The sequence below is a fragment of the Xiphophorus hellerii genome, chromosome 21 (genome assembly GCF_003331165.1).
Source record: "Xiphophorus hellerii strain 12219 chromosome 21, Xiphophorus_hellerii-4.1, whole genome shotgun sequence".
Taxonomy (NCBI): domain Eukaryota; kingdom Metazoa; phylum Chordata; class Actinopteri; order Cyprinodontiformes; family Poeciliidae; genus Xiphophorus; species Xiphophorus hellerii.
Window position 1 is genome coordinate 15,768,997 of NC_045692.1, and position 24,126 is coordinate 15,793,122.

General features: G+C 38.4%; 2 protein-coding genes across 4 annotated transcripts; one reads left to right on the forward strand and one right to left on the reverse strand.

The window, feature by feature from the left end:
• Nucleotides 1-135: 135 nt before the first annotated feature.
• Nucleotides 136-9,901, reverse strand: pcolce2b (procollagen C-endopeptidase enhancer 2b). Its single transcript, XM_032550756.1, has 9 exons — nt 9,669-9,901; nt 9,324-9,432; nt 7,430-7,685; nt 6,083-6,207; nt 5,653-5,789; nt 5,382-5,545; nt 3,509-3,592; nt 1,486-1,653; nt 136-1,140 (listed from the first exon to the last, which is right to left on the reverse strand). Exons 1-9 carry the CDS (start codon nt 9,884-9,886, stop codon nt 1,010-1,012), a joined length of 1,392 nt encoding a protein of 463 aa, XP_032406647.1. The 5' UTR covers nt 9,887-9,901; the 3' UTR covers nt 136-1,009.
• A 1,107-nt stretch (nt 9,902-11,008) lies between these two features.
• On the forward strand, nt 11,009-24,102 carry u2surp (U2 snRNP-associated SURP domain containing). Of its 3 annotated transcripts, XM_032551394.1 has the most exons (26): nt 11,009-11,090; nt 11,799-11,897; nt 12,016-12,130; nt 13,498-13,622; nt 13,697-13,767; nt 13,874-13,962; nt 14,109-14,144; nt 14,253-14,335; nt 14,527-14,692; nt 14,787-14,998; nt 15,342-15,385; nt 17,977-18,081; nt 18,182-18,248; nt 18,362-18,525; nt 19,524-19,686; nt 19,768-19,847; nt 19,933-20,020; nt 20,121-20,255; nt 20,337-20,526; nt 20,666-20,746; nt 20,824-20,875; nt 20,966-21,113; nt 22,266-22,376; nt 22,461-22,588; nt 22,681-22,866; nt 23,563-24,102. In XM_032551394.1, the coding sequence occupies exons 1-26, from the start codon at nt 11,049-11,051 to the stop codon at nt 23,699-23,701; spliced, it is 2,919 nt and encodes a 972-aa protein (XP_032407285.1). In that variant the 5' UTR covers nt 11,009-11,048; the 3' UTR covers nt 23,702-24,102. The 3 variants fall into 3 exon arrangements, with proteins under 3 accessions (XP_032407285.1, XP_032407286.1, XP_032407287.1); XM_032551395.1 differs by lacking the exon at nt 14,109-14,144; XM_032551396.1 differs by lacking the exons at nt 11,009-11,090; nt 11,799-11,897; nt 12,016-12,130; ... (5 more) ...; nt 14,527-14,692; nt 15,342-15,385 and having other exon boundaries at nt 14,886-14,998.
• Nucleotides 24,103-24,126: the final 24 nt, after the last annotated feature.

A 24,126-nucleotide genomic window follows, 5' to 3' on the forward strand; every position in this document is an offset into this window, starting at 1 on the left:
TAGAATTACACCCTTTTTTGTTCTGTTCATCAACTCTAGCAACAGTCTACTAGCAGACCATGCGTATGTCACATGTCGCATGCCTGACCCACCACGAAGCTAAACAGGGCATAGCTTCAAACAGACAGACAAAAGGAAAATGTCAGAGTTTTATTAGGTAGGATAACAACAATGCTTTATAAATAATATTTATAATCTTATGTATATGAAAATAATTGAATTAATAAAAAGGTGACAGTATTTAAATGACATGAGCTGATACTGGTGGTTTGCGTCAATAAATGTCAGTATTTTAACATAAAATTGGAAAACCATTTTTAAGAATGAATAATTATTGCACTTTAGTCACCACATTTACAACATCTAAACTGTTCCTAAAAATTAAACAGAATATTTTTAGCTGATTGTAAAAAATTAAAAAAAATCACATCACATTTTAGAAAAGAATGTCAAATTCAAGAAGCCTTTTTTCACATTATAGTCCACAGCTTTAATTTTTTTAAATATTAAAAAGTAGCTTGGATTCGTGTTAAAATGAAAGTGCCACTTTGGGATACCAGAACAGATGTGCAGCCAAAAAAAATAAATAAATAAATGGAGGAATGTTTTTCTAAGTGGCTACAATTTAATCTCTGTGAGAATCATGACAGGAATGCAGGGAACAATCTGTGGATAGAAGAAGAAATTTGAACTCATTTTTTGCTCATTAATCTTAGTTTAAACAACTAAATGACAAGCTGTTCTTTTAAACAGGAGACAACCTGCAATTACTCAAGGGTGCATGTGCCCAATTGGCAAAAAAAAGTCCTAATAAATGAACCAATGTGTGTTACCCTTAATTTAATGAAACATACACATTCATTGTTTTGCTGCGCCGGCTCTGCACCCAGCTTTGGTTTTGTGTCATTGAAAAGGAGCTTTGTTTCCTGCCTAGTTGTTTCCATCCACAGCTGAGCCTTTTCAGGCAGGAACAGCACCACGGAGATCCTCAATGCGCAACGGGGAAAGATCAGCACTGCCTGTTTTTCAGAACATTTAGTCCTTTTCGGTTCTTCTTCTTGAAGGCCATGACAAAGTGGTGCGGGGCGATCTTCCCCCGGCCCTCCTCGTCCACCTGACCCATGAAGATGTAGTTCAAGCCTGGTGAGGTCACACAAAAAACACCTGAATGCAGTGGCGGAACGGCAGAGACATTCAGGGAGGCCCGACATGAGAGTCTGCGTGTGGCAGGTCTGTATGCCCTATGTTTATATGAACACATATAAACATATTTACTTGTTGTTGACTATTTGGACAGTGAGTTCTGCCGCTTACCTAACACCTCGGATAGATCAGCAAAGGAGAGGAGGCAAACTCAAAGCCGTTTGTTATTTAAAACAGTCAACGTGGGAGCTGCATTGTAACTATGAGCATTTACATAACTTTTTTTTTTTTTTAAACATTTGAGAAAAGGTGATTTAATTCTAGCAGTATCATAGCACATACCTCGTCTGATTAATGGACACTTTTTGCACAGGATAATGATCTTGATGCTCATTGTTTTCCCCGCCTGCTGGATTGCCAGGCTGCCTTCTTTATACACATTGATAATGGAGATGGTGGCGTACATGCTTCCTCCTCTCATCGCCGCAGTAATGACCGTTCCAGTTATCACTGTCACAGACGCAAAAGAAAGGAGAATAAGGGACGGCAAGCAAAAGTGCTTAAATTGTAATAATTATGCAGTTCTGCATGTGTACTTTCTGAAACAATTTTACTTATTTTAGATCTCAATGAGAACTTTTCCTAGTTAAATACTGCATGCAGGTTTTTATAAGGAAGTCTACAGCAAGTTTCTTGTCAGGAGGGGGTAGAAAAAAAAAAGAATGTAAGCTAAGAATGTAACAGCTGCAGTGCAGAAATTTTCTGTTTCATCTTTACTATTAATAAACGAGATGAGGACAGTATTTGTCCAATCATTTTTTTTGGTTCTTTTATTATCTTGTCTTTGAAGTGCAGTGGAGCCGTAAAAGTGGCATTGTGAGTTAACAAGATCGTCTCTGAACATTTGATGTTGAGCCGCAACGCCTCCCGCCTGGCCTTTCTCAAATCTGTTCGTCAGCCATGAGCCATAAAGCTCCTTCAGAAAGTCAAACAATACAATACCAAAGGTGTCATTGACGTAGAGAATGTCAAATACAGTTTTACTGAAAAGTTTACATAAACCCATTATGTGCATAAACTGTCATATTGATGTTGAGCTTTTAACTGTGTATTTCAACCATCCTCCTATCTTCTTTAATGATTTAATGATTAAACATAAAACATTGCAAAGTTATTTTAAGAACAAGAATCAGCAGCATAAGTTTGATCTTAATTTAGATTCTCTCTTATCCATGCAGGGCTCAGAATTACACATGTAGACTCAAATGTATACATCCAAGTAATTGTTTGTAACTTGATAATTCTATCAATTATTATTGAATATTTACAGTATGTCCTGGCAGTGATCATGATTGAGTGCACAATGTGAAATTTAAAGCGTTTAGTAATGGGGTAAAATTAAAAGATCAGATCTCATCTCCAGAAAAAGTCCATAAGAAACCAATTATCTTCTAATATAAAGCAAAGCTTCCACTTCCCCCCACTGTTAAAAAATGCAATGAAGTGGGGGTTAAAATAACTTCCTGTTTAGTCTGACTGGAGCCTCCAGAAGAAGGACTCCATGTTCTTGTTCAGACTCATGGAAATGCAGTAACGGCTGGCAAGTGACCCTAGAGGAATCATAGATAAAGAGAACGTAAAGGAAAAAAACTGGACTTTCTACACTGATGGCACCACTATGTCTGCACTGACAGAGCTGAGAATATCCAGAGTGGCTTTCTCAGCCGGTTGCTACTGTTACACAGACCAGAGAACCGCTTTGGACGGATCAAAGAGAACTGAACTAGATTAAACACCAGCTGTTTTAAGACTTAAAGCATTGATTAGCCAAGAATGTTTTCAGTCTACTGTCTCACCACTTCTAATATCATAAGCTAAATTCCCCCTAACCACAACATGCAGGGGATGTTTTCCACATCGTTTGCTCATCGGTTTCTGGCTCAAATCCAAGTGCAGATCTAACACGTATGCAGCTAACATCTCACAGTCTGTTTGTTTACACCAAGTTACCTTCGGGCTCTAGGTGTGTGAGTGTGTTTATGTTCATACTGGAGGTTACTGTGCACCGAATGTGTACAGTACTTCAGTTTCTGACTGCCTATCAAGGCAGTCTTTCAGTTGCAAGAAGAAAAAAAAGAGAGAGGACATGATCAGGACTGTAAACAGCTACTTACGGGGCGGGGGTTGGCTGTCAAGAACTTCAGCTGATATACTGATCCTCAGCTGAAGGGCTGGTTGCGATTAACATATTTGCAATAGTTCCACAACCCAATATACACCCTGGCAAGTCAATATCAGCTGTGATCTATTAATTAGGGTAATTTATGAGGGTTATATGAACCACAATTTGCATTGATGTTCTCACCAAAATTGCTGGAGCAGTAATTGCTCTCAAGGGTTCCTTGTCTTTTGCACGTCTGCTGACACAAGGCGGCGGAGTACTTCAGAGCTGGAGGAGGGCACACACATGCACATGTAAGTTTTGTCAACCATTGATGCAAGCATATAAGTTATGGCTACATCTGCTTTCTTGTGGTTTCTTCACTGGATACTTTCAGTTACACAATACTCTCTTCGCTGTCAACTTTGAAGACCAATAATAAAATAATGGAATGGAAAAACATCTGTTTTTCAAGTTAGAATCTATAAAGGGAAGAAATATGGCTTCAAGAAAATACAAGGTGACTGACTAAATATGTTTTCACTGGAAAAAAGAACAGCAGGGAGGATGACACAAACAGAAAGTAGTATCCCAGAATGACATCATCACATGGGGGGTCTGCCAAAATAACCTGGCCTGACTAAGGGAAAAAGCAATAGTGTGTGGGAACATGAGTGTTTGAATATGAAAATGTGCCATGATTGTGGGCACAGACCCATGCCCTCACTGCAAGTCAACTTGTTTAATCTACAGTTTACTCAGGGGAAATGGTAGCAAACACACACTTTTAGGATCAACTCTGGTGGAATATGTGCTGCTAATGGGGACTTTCCATGTCCGAGACTGTGATTTCTCTTCAGAAGAAACTTTGTGCCTTTTCACTTTACTTTTCTATCTAAAATTACTTTTAGTGTGTCATACTATAACACTTATTGATGATCAAAGTACAGTATCATCAACATTTATTGGGATTCCTGGTAAAGTTGTGTAAAAAGCCTTAAAATAAATCTTTTATTGTGGCAGCAAAATCTCACACTATAAAAATGCAAAAAAAAAAAAAGCCAAACAAAACCAAAAAAACTCCATACTTGAAGTTTTTTTTAGTAGATTATGTGATGTTAGTGGCCTGCGTTTTCAGCAATCAGAAGGTGGACAGAAGAATAACAGAGAAAGACGAGCAGCCTAGATCAAACGTTCAGGAATCAAAGCACGGATGGCCCATTCCACTGCTACAGCACACACTGTCCCAATCAAGAAATTAAAGCAACTATGACAAAAAAATAAAATAAAATAAGCTGGACGAGGATCCAAACTTCTCTTGCCTCGTGGAAGGGCAGGAACTGCAGCATCTTTGAGGTCACCAAGTCTCCCTAACAACCACTAATTTGTAACTACATGCCAACTTATTATTTAAGAAGGAGGAACCACTTTTTTGTCCTTTCATCAAACATGTGGGATTTTCCAAACAATACTCAAATGGTAAATGAAGCTGTGCGCTCTGGTAAGAACAAGTTAAGATCAAGTTCTTTGGCAACAAATACTCCAATTGAGTTTGATGTGAAATGATAATAAATTCATATCTTGAAAAATGTTAACTATTGTGAAGAACCTGTGATGATGTAGGACTCTTTGTCTTGCATCAAACATTCTTTGAAATTGATATCTAGCAGGAAACTGAAAACGGGTGACCATCACATTTTTTAACAGGGTAACCACAGTCAAAAAATTAACACTCTTTCATGGCCCTCTCGGCACTCATCAAAAGAAAAGCTAAATGCTCAAGAAAAAGATTAAGTACTGTTCTTTAAGCAAAATAGGGTTATCCAAAAATATTCTTGTTTATTGAAAATAATTATTTTTTATTATTTTAATCTACTTAATAAATGTACTCCAATTAATGGTTGTATTTTTCTATATTTTTACTGTGAGCTCATGCATCTAAAATTAAGTGTTCCCAATAAGTGTGAGATGTGCAATAGTTAGATCAACAAATGGGTATCCAACTATTCTTTTAGTTGATATACGTATATATACATATTGTTTTTGTTGTTGTTGTAGGAATCAAATTAGTACGTACGTATGGGCCTAGTAGTGACCGGCTGTGTGGTGGTGGTTGGTGGTGTGGTGGTGATGGGCAGCTTCTTCGGTCTGAACTTGTAGTGTCCGATGAAGCCATCCGCAGTCAAGCTGAGATCGGACAAGAACTGGATCAGGAGGTGATTCCCCTCCGAGAACACTGGCCTAAAGAGCAGCGCAGAGAAGAAGGATCGATGATGAACTGGGATGAAGTCACAGGATGGAGATTTTTACTAGAAAATAGTACCTTCTGCATGACAGAAATCACCTACGCTGGGGGGCTGTCTCCGCAGTATTTGCCGATTCTTTTGGCGTCATTTATTTCTGCCCCATTGAAAATGGAGACGTGGTCATAGCGGCAGTAGTTGTCCCGCTCCACGTCGAACTTCTCAAACTTTACTTCGATGATCTGCAGCAGTAAATAATTCACAGATGAATTGTCTTTATAGCCCTTCATTCTTCTAAGTAATGGATACTGCACAAAGTTCAAGGGAATATTTGTTCATTTGAATATCACCAAAAAAAAAATTTCCTTTCACTAAATATTTCATTATTATGCTTGGATACTGCACCCCAAACTTCTTACTCTAATTTCCCATGTGTAAATGCTTTATATCAGATGTGTTGCATTTTTTGTATTTAATTAATGGACCTATATGTTTTGTATTTACTGAGGTGCCTCTGTAGTTTCAGTTGACTGACCTGGTTTTTTGGAGCCACTATATGCCAGAAGCAGGTGACACCGGCTGGATAGTCCTTTTCAGGCCAGTTAGGTGTTTTGAAAGACCCAGACGGCTTATCAAGTCTGCCTCCACAGTACTGGTCACCTATGAAGACAGAGGGTGAAATGTCAAACTGTTTTTCAGTGGATGATTATTCAAATGTTATTTATTACTTAGGAGCTCCTCTAAAATGTGTTCAGTCAGTGTGAACTTTTGAACTTATTTTTCTGCATGTGAAAAGAATTTGACCACTGTTACAAAAATAGAGTATGTAGTTTTCTCAGATATGAACCTATTTTTGTTGCTACGATAAAGACATAGTCCAGCAAACTGGATACTGAGACGGTATCCATTACAGCCGTGAACATGGATAAGTACAAGGAACCATCCATTAAAATTCCACAGAAAACACGGTAGTTGAGACATGAAACAGAAAAATACTCATTTATCTCTAAGTGATACTTTAGACTGTGGCTTTTAACTGAATTCCTCCCCAGAAGAACTACAACAAAAAAAAGGTACAGCAGTGAGAAATTCCACATTATGCTGAGAGTAAAAACTGACAGGCACCACTAGGTTACTTTGCAGGATTTTTTGTTTTCTAGTCCTGTACTGGACAATTTAAACACCAAAAGCTAAAATGCAAAGAGCACTTTCTAAACAATTAAGGTAATTCCCATTGTACAAACTAGTTCACATTTCAAAATTCCATACTTTTCCAGACTCATTCAAACATTCTAGAAGTTTCGGCTTTTTTATTATGTTCCACAAATCATGAAACAATTCAATTCTTAAGTTGGCTTTTAATTTAGCATTCCAATAACAAGCTATTTTGATGCTTTCTTTGACATCGGGGCTAAATAAATTTTATTTCAAAAAGTAAAACACAAATCAATTAATTCAAATAGGACTTGTATTGCACTACTTTCTTTTTCTTTTCTTCTTTTTTATTGACTCTTATCGGTGGTTTCTCATCCAGCAACTCATGGGTTTCATGGGTTTGAAAAAAAAAAAGACTTTCAAAACAAAGGAAATTGGATGTAACTCTGTAAAAACAATTTTCTATTTAGACATTTTCATTTTTAGCTTTTGCACAGTTTAACAATGTAAAGATAAAGTTCCAGCTTTGTTTTCTTTTTCATTACAATCTGGAAATGAATGAAAGAAAATTCTGTCCTATGATATGGTGTAGGATCCCTTTATCTTACACAGTTCGAGAACAACTTCTTTTGCAACACCATCACAGTGCTCACGACGAGCCTGAAAACCTGAGACAGTCGTTGTCAGAATATATCTTCCGTAACCATATTCCTATCTTCTTGCCTACCTCTCTCATGAGAATGGCCAGCAAAGAAATCTGCAAGGAAGCCACTGCCAGCAGTGTTGGCATCAGACACCATCTGCAGGAGCATCTTGTTGCCTGTGGACACGAGGGATCCGGGCTTGAAGGTCCCACAGAAACGACCAAGTCTCTGCCCATTGACATGACCACTGTGTACATCCACGTAGTCATAGCGACAAAGGTTGTCGTTCTCCAGATCAATGAAGCGAAATGACAGTACGACCACCTTGCCTTCAGGAACCTAGGTTGAAAATTTCACATGGCATAGTACACAATAACAGTCATTTTTTAATGATGACATAGTTTTACTTGCTGCATTCACTCTAGTGCATGGCGTTAGTAAAATGTAAAAAAACAACTTCCAATGCAAATAATTCATAAATAATAATAAACAAATATCTTCCACGTCAAATATGATCTGCGTCAAGACACAATAAGTGAAAGAATGCCGCTTAGTCTTTCATCCAACTTTTAACCTTTGTTTAAAATAATCAGATTTCTGAAATCTAATTTCAGAAATCTGATTAAATTCAGTTGGTAATGTGTTCCAAACTAAACAGCCCATAATGGAAAAAGCAAACTGCCTAATCAATGTGGTATTTTACTGCTTCTAAGCATTTCATTTGGGTTTCATATCATACATCAATACAAAGTTGTGCATTATTTTGAAGTAGATGGAAAATAACTCCTGGTTTTTGGTTTTCATCAATGGATAAATTCTGATTTTGGTGGAGCTGCACAGATCCACAGCTCAAGTGGGAAAATCTATCAAGAACCCAACTACTGCTCCTCTACATTATGACAAATCTGCCCTTCACTGCACATCAACAAAAAAAAGTACATTGCTGTAAAAAAAGCCATGATAAATTGTGTTTCCAGTTCTTCAGAAGACATGCAGGAGACACAGCAAGGATGAAGATGATCAGATGAGATTGTAATTTATATTTTTTGTTAGAAAACTAACAATGACATTATCTTAAATACGCTACCCTCACCATAGTGATGTTGGGTTCCTTTTCTCAACCACAACAAGGAAGATGGGCTGAACTAGGTGAAGCTACACCCTCTAACAGGCACTTGTAAACCTGTTAGAGGGTGTGAATGAGTTTAGACTGGTACAGAGGTTCACCTTCCAGGACAGCTTGTGAGGATTTGAGTTTTCTTTGTGTTTATTTTAGGTTTCTGTGTCTATTGAGTCTCTGTGTTGTCCTGTCTACCCCTTGATTGTTCCCAGATTGCGGTGTCTCGTTTCCCTGCTTACCCTCTGTGTATTTAATCCCACCTGTGTTCCTTGTTCCTCGTTGGGTCCTTGTCTTGTCTGCCATAAAGTCTGTCGTTGGTTTTGTTATACCACTTGCTACCAGCCTTGAGCTTTTAGACTCCTGCTCATTCTGTGCTGCCTGGATTTTGGATTTCTGACTTTAAATTGTCATTTCATTTAACTAACGTGGGTCCCCAGCGTCTCCCTCACCACCTCTCACCGCATAACATGACACAAGGGAATGGTTCAGATCAAAGTATGCTAAGTATTAAAATGGCCCAGTCAAAGTCTGGAAACTTTTTTTAAAAGATACATTTTTCTACCAGTTCTACACATTCCACATGCAGAGCTGGTAGGAACACACTGTACAGAGCAGCATCTTAATCTACTCTAAAGCAGAATGCTTTAGTTATCTAAGAGAGCCAAGCAGCTAAAGAAGGAACAGACTCAGTCTGATGTGGCTGCTCAGAAGTATTTTTAGAATGAAACTAGTAGTTAGATCTGTCATATTTGACTAGTTCAACTCTTTAGAATTTTTAGAACTATCAAACTTTTTTCTCCATCATATTCCTAAGTCATGGTTAACAAACGGGTAAATATACAGCTAACTGGACTCACTGTGATTCTCCACACACATTTGGTGTTTGGAGGGTAAACTCCTGGGTAACCTTGGCTTCCGATGACTCCAGACTCCTCTGTGATGTTTCCGCCACATGTAAAGATTGTTCTGAAGGGGACATTTTACACATAATAATGGCATTATAACAAAACAGGATTTAAAAAAAACACCCATAACGTGATCTGAATTTTAATAAGTTATTAGCAAATAAAAACACATTGGGTGCTTAAATATATGACCAGAGGCAGCTCAGATTGCAAAATATTCCTCTCGAAATCCCTCCTGTCGTCCTCGTCACCCTTTCTGTTGCATACATTCGAAATAATAAGAAAATAAAGATATACCTCCGCTGAGACTGCGCACAGACTTCTGTGAGGAAGAGCAGAGTCCATGCGCAAAAGATACTGCATGACCTCCACATGGTGCTGTGAACGGAGCAGGCGCTGCGCCTGTTTTCACTCCGTGGCATTGCGCTCAGCGGCTGAAGCTGTGGAGGCGATGGAGGGCTGGTGTGCCCGGGAGTTGCTGTGGGGAGTTTGAGCAACTGCAAGATCGAGCACATGAATATAGAGTTAGTCCTGAGATGTAGGAGGGGACGGAGCTAGGAGCAGTAAAAAAGGAGGGTGGAGGGGACGCTGGAAGGGTGTATAATATCTTCTTACTTCACCTGGCCTAGAAAGCACTTAGAAGATGGCATGATAAAACTTGACTGGGCTTTCATGCAGGGTTTAACATTCCTGTAGCCAAATTCCTCCTTGTGGCAGGGGCTTGAATGAAAGAACTCCGTATTCCACTTTTTAGGGAATTGCAGTTCAATTTAATTTAATTTAACCAGGCTAAGACAAAAAGGGAGAAAATCAAAATTCATTTTAATAATGATAAAGAAGAATCATCACGAATGTCAAAAGACGATGAGATGTCAATCTCAAGTGGGTGGAAGGAAAGCGCCACCTGCTGGAGTTTTATGACACACTAAAGTTGAGTCTCCAATTTAACACGAAGCTGGTTTAATTCCGAAAGAAAGAGTGAATTCTCATTTTCTCCCCCCAAAAATGTAATATAACCTAAGATTTTTAAAAAGAGAGATATAAAATGCTATATTGACAGTTGACTGATACCTTCTTGAGACAAAAGGTTTACACAAAGTGTTGACTCCAAGTATATCAATGGAAGGTTCAGTGAAAGGAAAAAGTCTTGAAAAAAGGTCTCCAAGAAACATAGATAGCTGCAGCCTTGAAAGTCCAAAACAGACCCAAATGAATTAACAATATACTTTTACTTATTTATGTATTTTTGCATTTTAATGTATACAACATTATGTTGCCACCACCTAAATGTTTTCAATAGGGAAGTGGCATTCAGGTTATTATTATTTGACTGCCACATAATGTTTTGCCTGCCAGAAGGTTTATTTATTTATTTATTTTTGTCTATTTGTCTGTGTTACTTTCCAAAGCCATGTCTTCCTCATAAAAAACAAAACACTCTGAGGTATCAAATGCAATCCAAAAAAAAGTAATTCTTTGCTTTCAGATTTCGATATCAAGAGAAATCATAGAAGGTCATATTTAACATACCTTTTTTTTTTTTTAAAGCGAATTCTTCATTGATTTTTCTAGTTTAGCAAACACAACATTCTCACTGACTCGACATTTGATTGTAGGTCCTGTGCATTCAACTTAGCTGCTATCGGTGATCGATTTTCTTTTCAGTTGCACAGAAAGATGGCGGACCGAACGCCTGGCTCTCAAAAAGCTAGCGCTAAGGTGAAATTTACCATTTGTTCTCGTGTTAGCTAAGCTGTTCCTATCGTAGTGAAAGCTGTGTATTTTTTTTTAGATTCACGGAAAACGTTTGGTGTTAACATGGTAGCTGCCGCAAGAGCTACGCGCGCTTACTGAAAAGTGACACCCCGCTCTAACGAAACCTATCCATGCTAGCATAGCTAGGCTAACCATATAGCTAATGCACCCCGGGACTAAGTCGGTGTAGTTATTTACAAACTGCATCAAGGCAAAGCTGATAACTAAAAGTAGTCACCACACAAATGATAAATTTTGAAATATACAATTTAATGTATATTCTTACTAAGGAGCAGACGTCATGGTAACGTTAGTGGCTCAGCGTGCTGGATTCAAGCAGTCCCGCTGCAGCTTACACCGAGCTGCTAGGCCTCTGGTTAATTTTTAGACGTCAGACTGTAACTTAGAAGAAAGTTTACAGTAAACGAAACGCATACAGTCCTAAATAGATATTTTGTCTGTCTTTTGCAGTTTTCATTGTATACATATCTTTATAAGTTACAGTTATGCACAAATTAGCTGTCAGAGTGTCTGTCATTTTGTCACAATAACACTGAGCACACCCGGCTCAGCGTCTGGTTACTTGAATGTGTTGTTGCTTATAGAAATTGTCATTCTGAGTCCTGGTAAACATTGCCTTGAAACGTAGCTCTTCTTTGTTTACATCGGCAGGCGCTGCTTGAGAGCAAACTCAAGTCTTTCAGCATTGGTAAGATGGCTGTGGCAAAAAGAACTTTAAGCAAGAAGGAACAAGATGAAATAAAGAAAAAGGCAAGTTTGCACTTCTTTTTTTAATTAAGATTACTCATGTAATCAATTTTTAAAAGGTTTTATTAATTATTTTATGCTGCATATCGGCTTATTTTTTGTTGATTTTTCTCATATTCAGGAAGATGAGCGAGCAGCGGCAGAGATTTATGAAGAGTTTCTTGCTGCTTTTGAAGGAGGAGGAGAGGGCAAGGTCAAAGCATTTGTCCGAGGGGGTCTTGCAAATGCATCCAAAGGTACAGTGTTTGGACTGTTGTCAGTTATATAGCTACAAACTGTGATAATCTTACATGTCATGCTGCACAAGGTGGCATTACTATGTTTTATACCACTTATGTTTTTTAACATAAGAAAATGTATGTGAGGATAATCATTGCAGGGGCAAGGTATTAATCTAAGAAAGGACATTTTTGCCTAAGAAGGAAAACAGACCAACTGTGGGAGATAATTGTGTTAAATTGCTTTGGAAATTAGAAATTGTCTTATTTATTTTGATAGGAAGTAGTGTTGCATTATATGCTGAGAAAAAAATGCAAAAGCTTTTTATATGAGCTGGCCATGCACTGATCAGACATCTTGACAGATTTCTAAGGCCCTCATATTATCTGTTTTCTAATTTTAGAATGCAATATTTAATTTTGTAGGAAGTTTTCTCCTAAAATGTAGCATTTTGGGATTAAATTTGTCTGAATAACATTTTAGAATGCAATTGCATTGGTTTTGTAAAGTAAAAAAAAAAAATTTGCCTGAGAAGAAACAGACTGAAAATAAAATAAGAGTGGGCTTATAGGGTAGAAGATTTCTAATAAGCAATTCTCTAAATCTCTGAATTATAAATAACTAGAAAAACACATCCTTTTATGAAACCATATTAAAAAGAATAACAATCTAAAATATAACTTTATTCGGATTTTTTTTCTTTTGCACTTCTGAAAAAGTAATGTATCACAATCTTGCATTTTTGTGAGCCCTTAGGATCCTTTCAGTAGCCAATCATTAGCTCTTCTTCATGCATGCTGCAGAGATAAAGTCAGACTAAGAGAGAACAGTTGGAGTTACACATATCTTAAATACATTTGCACTACAAAATGATCAGAATTGACATTTTAAACTTTTTTTTAGTATTTATATTGGGGATTGGTATTGCTAGCATTACTAGCATCAGTGCCTGGTTGTGTTCCCTGTGTAGTTTGTAGCTCTTTACCTCAACTTCAAGATTTACTGCAAAACTGTCAACATTTGCTAATCCAACATGCTCAGTGACACATGGAAGAGGACACTGAGAAAGATTAAAACCTCCTATATCTACATGCTCCCTCTAACTTCTCTTTTGATACCACTCATCCTGAAAATATAATTAAGTTGCATTTTTATTTTTAGCAACAGCTCCCACACCAAAGAGTGTTGTTGTTAATCTTGCTTCCCGTTGCTTTGGTGTGGTGCTGTTCAATGACTGGCAAAGAGATTGGATTTTTAGTTTCTGACAAGTTGATCTCTGATGAGGGTAAAATACTAGTAATCCTGATATTTCTTTGCGCTTCTCTTCTTTAAACCAAATATTAACAGGAGGATTTTGAAATAAGCATGCGGTTTGTCTTTTCAGAGGAATCATCTTCTGATGAGAAAAGGGGAAAGCTATACAAGCCCAAATCCCGTTTTGAGACCCAGCCAAAAAGCATCCTGCCTTTGGAGACTCCATCTCAGTTTTTACCAGCAGACAAAAGAAATGTAAGTGCTTTCAAGGTCCTTTGTTTGTGCTTTACAATTTATTTTGTTAGTAATAATATGTTTCTGTTTTTCAGACTTTAAAGAAGGGCAGTGAAAAGGAAAAGAAGAAGAGTAACTTGGAACTTTTTAAAGAAGAACTTAAACAGTATGATTTATCATATGACAATATTACTTTCTATTGGTCTGGGGTTTTTTAAATAAAATTGCAATATATATATATTTTGAATTTCAATATGTGCCACTTGTTTCAGAATCCAAGAAGAAAGGGATGAAAGACACCGGATGAAAGGACGCGTCAGTCGCTTCGAGCCTCTGCCTGGATCAGAGGGAAGACGCTCCTGTGAGTGAATTTAAGCTGCTTTAATGTCTTCTGTGTACTAACATGGTCGAAGCGGCCCCGTCCAGCACGCCTCACTCAGCTCCCCGCCCTCTTTGTGCTCCTTTCACCCTGAAACAAAATTTATACTGCTTTTCTGCTTCTTTTAGCGGATGGTTCTTCAAGAAGAAACCGTCCGTCCAGTGGTAATTTTGACTTAATACAGTGACCGTGAATATCTCCAACTTGCTGAGAAATCGAATCGAGGTTTCAGACAGCAACGGGAAATTATTTTCTCGTTTCTGTGTCTGCAGTTTTGGACGACTGCGCGCCAGGATCCCATGATGTCGGCGATCCATCCACTACTAACTTGTATCTTGGAAACATCAATCCACAGGTATTTTTTTTTTTTCCAGACTCATATTGGAAGGCAAAATAAGACAAAGAAGCTTTGACTTGAATTGAATGCTGTAGTTTCAGATACTGCTTATTCCAGATATAGAATCCTGCAGAGAATTATGTGTTTTGCAAATGGTTATTTTTGTCTTTGCATATTTTCATAAATATTTCGTATTTGAATCATTACAGATGAATGAGGAGATGTTGTGTCAAGAATTCGGGCGGTATGGCCCTCTGGCCAGCGTGAAAATCATGTGGCCCAGGACGGATGAGGAGCGAGCTCGGGAGAGGAACTGTGGATTTGTGGCCTTTATGAACAGGAGGGATGCTGAGCGAGCCCTCAAGAACCTAAATGGTACGTTTTTCTTTCATAAAGACCACAGAACTCGTATTTTACTCCACCTTGATGATGTAGACACTTATTTTTTTCCGCTTTCCTTTAATTATAGGGAAAATGATCATGAACTTTGAAATGAAATTAGGATGGGGCAAAGGTGTGCCCATTCCCCCTCACCCCATATATATCCCTCCCTCCATGATGGAGCATACACTCCCACCCCCTCCCTCCGGCCTACCCTTCAACGCGCAGCCCCGAGAGAGGCTAAAGAACCCCAATGCTCCAATGATTCCTCCACCCAAAAACAAGGAGGAGTTTGAGAAGGTAACTCAGAATGTCAGCCTGAGCTTTCATGGTATATGGTAGTGTTTAATTGTGCTGGTATTGTGTTAGCTATTGTAGTTAGCAGTCAGTGCAGGTTTTATTTATAGTTTATTAGATTTTTTTTTCCTTGTTAAATTTCATTTACTAGATTTTAATAGGAAAAGTTTGGATATATTCAGTTAGCTTGTCTTATACGTAAGTGTTTATGGGGTTTTGGCGTTTAGTAAAAGGAAATGTGTTCTCTCTGTGAAGTTTGAAATGCATTTTTTATATTTTTCTCCTGTTGCCTATTTAACAATACTCACATTCTATTGTTTATTATCTGATGTGACTTCATATACAGACTCTGTCGCAAGCCATAGTCAAAGTGGTTATCCCAACAGAAAGGTACATGTTTTTTCTTTTTTCAAATTGGTGTACAAACTTAGAAAAAAACCTAACATCCCATTTTGAAGCTAAAAGTTTGATCAATTGATCACTGCATGCTACAGGGGGGCAGCTCAGTGCGGATGAGCAATGGTTGAGGCAAATGGATTCTGTTTTTATGCTTGCACATAATGTAGCACCCACACATTTTATCTTGCTCCTTCATTTATCTCCATTGTTCATGTTTTCCTTTAAAGTGATTAGTTGAGTTGAGATTTTTTGAAGAGAGGTTTTTAGTATTGGTTCCCTTGCTTTTAGTGAAATTGAAATGGCTTTTGGAGAAATCTCATGTTGAATGTTTTTTTTGAAAAGTGAATAAATCTTGAGAGTAGTGGAAACTAACAGCTAGTCAAGAAGTGGCTCTGGTCTCAGATAATTACAGCGACATTAACCAATTGTCTTGTCATCTGTTCACTGATATAATTTTATGCGATCAAATAGATTTTATACACCGTCTTAAAAACTAGCAAATGCAGTGGTCTCTTTCGGAGGTCTAGGTGTTAAACACCCTCCAATATGGTCTTGTGTGTAGAGATGCACTTATGAAAAACTGTTTATGGCTGATTTTTATTTGTAAAGCTTAGATTCTGAATTTAGCCAATTAAGATTTATCTTTTAGGAAGTGGAAGATATAAGGGCAGAATTCAAAATATCGTTCCTGCTGTGAAAACAAGCTTTGATAAGGAGAACTGGTTGCTTTACTGTGTCTTATATTAGCACTTTTTGTGGTTAGCATGATTAAAATGGCAATCTCTGTAGAATGTGGGCCTTTACCTTAAGTCTGAGATTTTCAAAAAACTTCCAAATCCAAAATGTTTCATTAACCTACAGAGGTTGGAATCTTCATGTACAGCATTTTGTGGGACATAGTTTTCCTTTAATGGCTTCCTGCATCACATATACACACCCACATATATATATGTATATATATATATATAGTTTTAGTTTTACAAAACTGTTTGTAAAATTAAATCTCTCTACTATAGACGAGGGAATAACCAGGGTTTGCATCACAAAACCTCACTCCAAAAAATACCTCCCTTTAAATCTGTAGCAAAGCATCACCACCTTCATACTTCCACATCATAAACAGTTGATTGTGTTAATCTAGATTAGTGACATTGAGCTCTACCACATTCATGAGCTGCTGATTCTAGATCTGAAGCCACCTCTCAGGCCATTGCTCACTCAGACCGTCTCCCCCCTTGGCCTCTGTCACTCTGTGGGTGAGCTCAGTAAATCTGGCCCCCAGCCAAGAAACCCACTTTAGAATTAGCTTCTGAATGACCTTTGACATTGGCCTTGGTGAGCAGCACAAGTTGAACTGTCTGCAGCAGCGAGGGACCTGAAAAGCATCATGGGATGGATTGGGAAAGTATACAGAATTTTACCCCGCCATTGGTACGATCGGCTCCAATACACATAAATGTTATCTGTGTTGTCAAATGAAAGACACCCCTTGTCTTATTGGCTGATTGTTTTCAAGCTACAGGACACATTTCCCTTAAAATCGTCACAAGTATTTAAATAATCTCTTCTGCACCATATTCAGTCAGCACAAAGTCCACCAGTTGATTATCTAAGTCAGGCAAAAAATCCTGTCTTTTTTTTTTCTTTTTTAACTTCAAACTAGTCTGGAGTTGAGTGGGATGTAAAAGCCATTGTATTGGCAAAACATTTTTGTCAAAACAATGTCATTTCAGTGCTCCCCACCTGTTCCCCAGATATGTACTGCTCCCTCTGTTCTTTCTTTATCATTTTTAAGTAGGATCATTTATTTGATACAATTCTGGCAGTGCAATGTAATTAAAATCAGTTGCACTTTTGCCTTAGGGAACACTGGTATTTAACACATCACAGGGTTTCTGCAGGGTCTTTAAAAAGCCTTAATCTATTCATTTCATAGGACTGAAATTTCATCAATCACATAAATTAATCTTACAATATTGTTTTAAATAAATTGATAATAATTTAAAAAGCCTTTAAGTTAACTTATTTATTTGGAAGGCATTAAGGTCTTAAATAAAAAAACAAAAAAGCTCTTAAAAATGTTTGAAATATGTGACAGAAACCCTTCAAACAATGAGTAAATTTAAGTAATAGAAAAGATTAATTTATTTTAAATTCATGATTGTTTTCATGATAAAATGTAATTTTTGGTATTTATGTCAATGTTGACCGAAATATGTAGTTATTGTTATATTTAACTTGTTACTGGTGATTTGACACCCCTTTAACAGTTTTTCTCATCAGGTTTCCTTTAAACAAAACATATTATTGTACATTTCCAGAGCATTTAGGCACCATCTGCTTGTGTCACTTTTCCAGATCATTTTTGTCGTATCCAAAAAGTGGATGTTTGTGGTCATAGCTTCAGCGTTTTCAGTGATAAATGGCGTAATTATAAATTAAGAATAATGTAATTTTCAGAGAACTGTTGTGGGTGTCAAACCGCCAAGCATAATTTATACTTTAATGAGAGAGGAAGGAAGTAGTGCTCAAGACTCCAGTCCAGTCTGAATCAGTTTGCTTTAACTGTGTCTTTCTTGTAGGAATCTGCTCTCTCTTATCCACCGCATGATCGAATTTGTGGTGCGTGAAGGCCCAATGTTTGAAGCCATGATCATGAACAGAGAAATCAACAATCCAATGTACAGGTCAGTTAAATTACCCCAAAAAAAATGTTAGAAGCTTATAGTTTCTACTATTAGCTGGCTGTTTACACAGATAAGACTGATGGTTATTGTTTTCTTCCAGGTTTTTATTTGACAACCAGAGCCCGGCACACGTATACTATCGTTGGAAGCTCTACACTATACTACAGGTTTGTCGTTAAAATTGAGAGAGGAAAAAAAAACAAAACTCTTAACTTGCGATCAGATTTCCTCCAATTGTTTCTACATCTTTATATTAAATGTAAATGCTTTCATTTTTCAGGGTGAATCCCCGGCCAAATGGCGAACAGAGGACTTTAGAATGTTTAAAAATGGCTCTTTATGGCGTCCGCCTCCTCTTAATCCGTACCTACACGGTCCTTATGATGATGGTGATGAAGAGGAGGAAGAGGAGGAGGGAAACAAGAAAGGCTCCTTGAAAGAAGAGTAGGATTATGACCTAAAATGGTTGCACATTTTATTCAGAATATGATTAGACTTCACCTTGCTGTTTAACTTGTGATTATTGATATTGTTCATGTTGATTTTATATCTACAACAAATTTAAAAACAAGGCTTATCATAGTTATTTATAATAAACAGTAAAGCCACAAACCTTTTTCAAAGTAAAACATAAATATTAGACATAAATTGATAACTTATAGGCGAGGCCTCAGTTATGGATTTGGCTCAAACTCACCCCATGAGTCCATAAATGACACCCATTAGGGGGAGCTTTTGAGTCTTTGAATTTTGATTAAATTTTTTCATATTCAGCTTATATGCTACACCACTCTTAAGGACATGTGGATTTGAAACTAATAAATGTATACCTGCAGAAAGTCTTGAGTAATTTCAGTTTGAACAGGGGTCATAATCTGCCACATATTTTATGAATCAATGTTTCCAAAATAAGGATAAGACCCAACAAATTGGGAAAATATGCTTTAATACAAATTTGTAGCTGCATGATGTAGAAGAGCTTGGAGTTGAGCGTCTGCTCCTCTGCACTGAAAGCGGTCAGTGGAGGTGGGTCAGGCATCAGGAGCCCCTTCAAGGTCAGACCGTTTGGTTGCATCAAGACCCCCTCTGACCCTCCATACAATACTGAGAAAGAAGTCTGGGTTTCACTTCTGAATCCATCGTCAAATAAGTGGAGGACAAGATAAATGGATGATTAGATAGAGAGCTACTGGATTTGATATGTGAGTGAACCATGGGTGGCCAACTCCGGCCCTTAGGGGGCGATGTTCAGCGTGTTTTAAATGCTTCTGTTCCAACAGAGCTGAATTATCTCCTTACTTTGTGTGCAGCATAATTGTGTTCAAGTCTGTTTTAAATGCAATTCAACAGATGTCGAACAATCAGAATACCTTCTGTTTTGGTCTGGAGTTAGCCACCTTCAGGATGAACTGTGATTGGTTATAAAGTGATGCTGTGTTCAGGGAGCGGGACAAACTGGAGGAGATGCTCCGCGGTCTGTCTCCGAGGAGAGGAGACGTGGCAGAGGCCATGCTGTTTTGTCTGAACCACGCTGAAGCTGCTGAGGAGATTGTGGAGTGTATCGCCGAGTCCCTCTCCATTCTGAAGACCCCTCTACCAAAGAAGGCACGTCCAGAGCTCAGTGCTGCCTCCCTCCAACCATTCGTCAACGACCTCTAACCGTCATGCTGCTTGTTAATCTTTCAGATTGCACGGTTATATCTCGTTTCTGATGTGCTGTACAACTCTTCTGCCAAAGTATCCAATGCGTCTTACTACAGAAAATAGTAAGTTTAGTTTAAATAGAATTGATAGTTTGGTTGTTGTAAATAAATGAATCTCGGTGAGTAAGTCTGTTTTTGTTCTAAATAGTTTTGAGACGAAGCTTAGCCAGATTTTCGCTGATCTCAACGCCACATACAAGACGATACAAGGACACCTGCAGAGCGAGAACTTCAAGGTAGCTGCGTTAGTTTATCAAACTTCACAACGGTCTGCTTCGCCGGTGATTCATATCACTCAGCTACCATGTTTGTTTCCTTTTTTCTTTGTCGTAATAGCAACGAGTGATGTCATGTTTCCGGGCGTGGGAGGATTGGGCTGTGTACCCTGATCCCTTTCTTATTAAGCTGCAGAATATTTTCCTTGGACTTGTTAATCTCTCCTCGGAAAAGGAGGTCCCTCTTGTTGTAGAGGTAACAAAACACACATACATCCCCAAATTTTTATTTTCACTTAGATCATGCTTGATTTTTCTCCTCCTTGTCTTCTTCCAGCCTGAACCTGCAGAAGACCTCGATGGGGCCCCTCTGGGGGAGTTTGTAGATGGAGCCCCTCTGGAGGACGTGGATGGGGTCCCTATTGATGCAGTACCCATTGATGGGGCGCCAATCGATGGAGCTCCTCTCGATGATTTAGACGGGGTTCCTATTAAGTCCATTGATGACGACATCGATGGAATACCTCGTGAGTGAAGCGGGGACCAGCACAGAGAGGCCTGAGGAGGGCAAAGTCCTGATCAGGACACTCCCAAATATAAATGACCATTATGGATTGTTTCAAATCTCCAAATAACTTTTATTAACTTTTATTCTGGTTTTGACAGTGGATCAGTCAGCGGGAGCGACTTTCAAGGTTGCACCCTCAAAATGGGAAGCGGTGGATGAGGCAGAGTTACAGGCTCAAGGTAACGTTGGGAAGCCTCTACCTGTCGATCATATTTGATTTTTTCTGTCTTTGTAATTGAACGTCTTCACTCCTCAGCTGTAACAACCTCAAAATGGGAGATATTTGAGCAGCCGGAAGAATCAAAGAAGTAAGATGCCTTTTTGTTTTCCATCTGCTCATCATGGTATATACTTATGAATTTGCAGACTATTTTCACCACCTTATTATATTTCTGTAGGGGTGAGGCAGACAGTGATGATGACGACAGGAGCCCTCGCTCAGAGGATAATCAGAGCTACTCCAACCCCATCAGAGACGACTCTGATATGAAAGCCAAGATGTCTGAAATGAATGAGGAGAAACGCACCAAGCTCAGAGAGATTGAGGTTTTTTTTGTGTTTTTTAATCTATTTTACAAACTAAAATATATGTCTTAATAATGTAGGGCTTTAAATGATTGATTGTAGTGGATTGATTTAAATAAATAGCACAAAAAGATTTAGGAAAAAAAATGCTTTTTGTAGCAACTGGTCAGCCTCTGTTCTACATGCAGTATCTGGCTGAATATTTGACCTGGGGCCATATTAGAAATTGGAGATTCCTCATTTTAACTAAGTTGGTTTCTTGGCACACGTCTTCTTTTAAGTATGGAAAATACACTTGTAGAGCTGAAAAACTGCCTGCATTATCTGTTCCGCTCATTCAGAAAATTCTGGTTTATCAGGTGATCCGAGGAATCATAGCAACGCAGTTAGAAATGTAAAACACAGGAGCAAGAGCTATCAAGTTTTCAGTATTGCATGTTGAATTAATAGAGATTTTAGCTGCCCTCCATTCAAACGGCCAAAGTTTGCGCTATTGTTTGGAATCTAATCAGATAAAAATGTGTTGAACTTTCCTACTTCTTCCGTATTAGACCAGTAATCTGGTTGTAAATAATTTGCTTTGCTGCTGTAAAACAGCCTTTATTACCTTTCTGCTGGTTTTGTGGCCATTATATGTATTCATTTGAAGTAGTCTTTATAACATTTATGTTACCTATATCTTTTAAAATCTTTTTAAAACAATTTCCTGTTCATATTTTACAATGTTTCTGATAAACCTAAAAAGTGCAATTTAATATTGTTTTTTTGCTAGTTTATGGCAGGATTTTTATTCCCTTGGCACTGTTGTTTTCTAGCTTGTCAGGGTTTATTTAAACAGTCACTGTATGATGTACGATGTTATAAATGCTGATAATTTTCCATAGTTCCCAATAACATACAGTATTTATGCATTTGCTGCTCTTCTGCAAGAGAAGAGCAGCATGTAGGTGTTTGGCTCCTACATGCTCCATCAGGCTGCATCAAATGCTTGTATTTAGTTTTCGTTTTTTAAGTTGTGCTCTGCAGATAATTTTGTTGTATTGTCACAGTTTAGCATTTGTTTGGTGTGGTTATTTGTTGACCAAAATGATTAAAAGATCAAGACAAGAAGATTAGAAGTGAGGAGAATGCATAGTAGCAGGATATCATGGTGCAATACATTTTTGACAACAGGTTAAAGTCATGAAGTTCCAGGATGAGCTGGAGTCTGGGAAAAGGCCCAAGAAGCCTGGACAGAGTATCCAGGAGCAGGTGGAGCACTACAGGGACAAACTGCTACAGAAGGTAAGAACCTAGATTATTGTTACCTCTAATATACGATACAGGACAAAACAATAACCAAGCTCCTTTTGTCATGCTTTTAAAAAGGAGAAAGAAAAAGAGAAACTTGAGCGTGAGAAAGAAAGGGAGAAAAAAGAAAAGGAGAAAGCAGAGGCGCGGTTAAAAGAACTGAAGAAGGAAAAGGAGAAGGATGACACACCAACCAGGAAAGAAAGGTGATTCAGACATTTTAAATAGAGTCAGATTTCTAAAAGTAAAGCTTCAATTTGACTAGTGCACAATCTGACACGTCTCCCCCTCCTCTCAGAAAGCGGCATCACAGTGGCTCCCCCAGTCCATCGAGGAGCGGCAGCAGACGAGGCCGGTCATCCTCGCCGCGGTCAGAGCGCTCAGAGAGATCGGAACGCTCCGATCGATCATACTCTAAAGACACATCGTCACGCTCATCCCATAAAGACTCTCCTCGGTCCAGCAACAAAAAATCGTCCAAGAGGTAAACGCATACACTGCATTTAAACATTTATTCTAGCTGGTATTCTGTCTTCTCCCTCTAGTCTCAAAATAAGATTGTTGGTTAATTTGTTACTCTAAGTTGCCCTTAGTTATGCGTGTGTCTTTTCAAAGTTTACAGAGCTGTGGATGTAGATGCTCTTCAAGGCTGCTAAGTGACATTACCCACACAGAAAAATGAGTATTTTTCTAGCGTCAGCTGAAAGGATATGAAGAAGCCATTACTCCAAAAGCATCGTGAAAATCCTGATCATAGTTTGAAACTGAACTCAGGGACAAAGACCTTAATTTCTAAATACATCTGAGATATGATGAAACTAAAAATAACCATGACGACCATCGCTACATTTGAAAGAAAAAGGGAGAATTTGCAGGCCTGGGAACACCATCCCAAATGTGAAGTGCGGTGGTGGCAGCATCATGCTGTGTGCATGTTGAGCTACAAGAGGCACCAGTCTATTAATCTAAATGGCATTCAGAGAGAAAACTTAAGTGGAAACTTTAAAGCAGCATCTGGAGATGCCAATCAGGAAGATAGAGCTTGGGAATAAATAAAGCTTTTTTTTTTTTTTAAAGTGCATGTAAACACCTAGTTTAAATCGTATTGGTAAGGGAGATTTTTAAAACGTGAGCTGTTTTTAGGAACTCTAAATGTGCAATGTCCCTTTAATCCCACTAGATCTCCATCTTCACCTCGCACACCGAAGCGATCGAGGCGGTCGCGCTCCAGGACACCCAAGAAATCAACCAAGAAGTCCCGCTCCAGATCTAGATCCCCCCACCGATCTCACAAGAAATCTAAGAAGAGCAAACACTGACATCTTTTGTTTTTTTGCTCGTAAACAAGCCCCTCTCATTCCCCCCCCCCCCCCCCCCCCCCCCCCCATCTCTGCGCCGCGTTTGATTTAAAGGTGGACTGATTTGGCAGCTACAGATCTGCGATGGCTGTAGGTTAACGGACGAACAACAGTGAGTGGAGGGTGCTGCATGGGTTGCCATCTGGTGTAACCGGTAGATGGGGCCACTGCTGTTTTATATTGTAAAGATTTAAAAAAAAAATGTTTGTGTGTCCTAATTTCTCCACCTTACAATGGAAATCATTCATGTGGTAGACCACACCCATGTAGTGTGAGAGGAAAAGTCTTACATTCATGCTGTCGACTTCTGTTTTTGTAGTTCACATTAAAAATAATTCCTAATAAACAAGTGTCATTTTTAAGATGTCTGGAGCAATGACTGATAA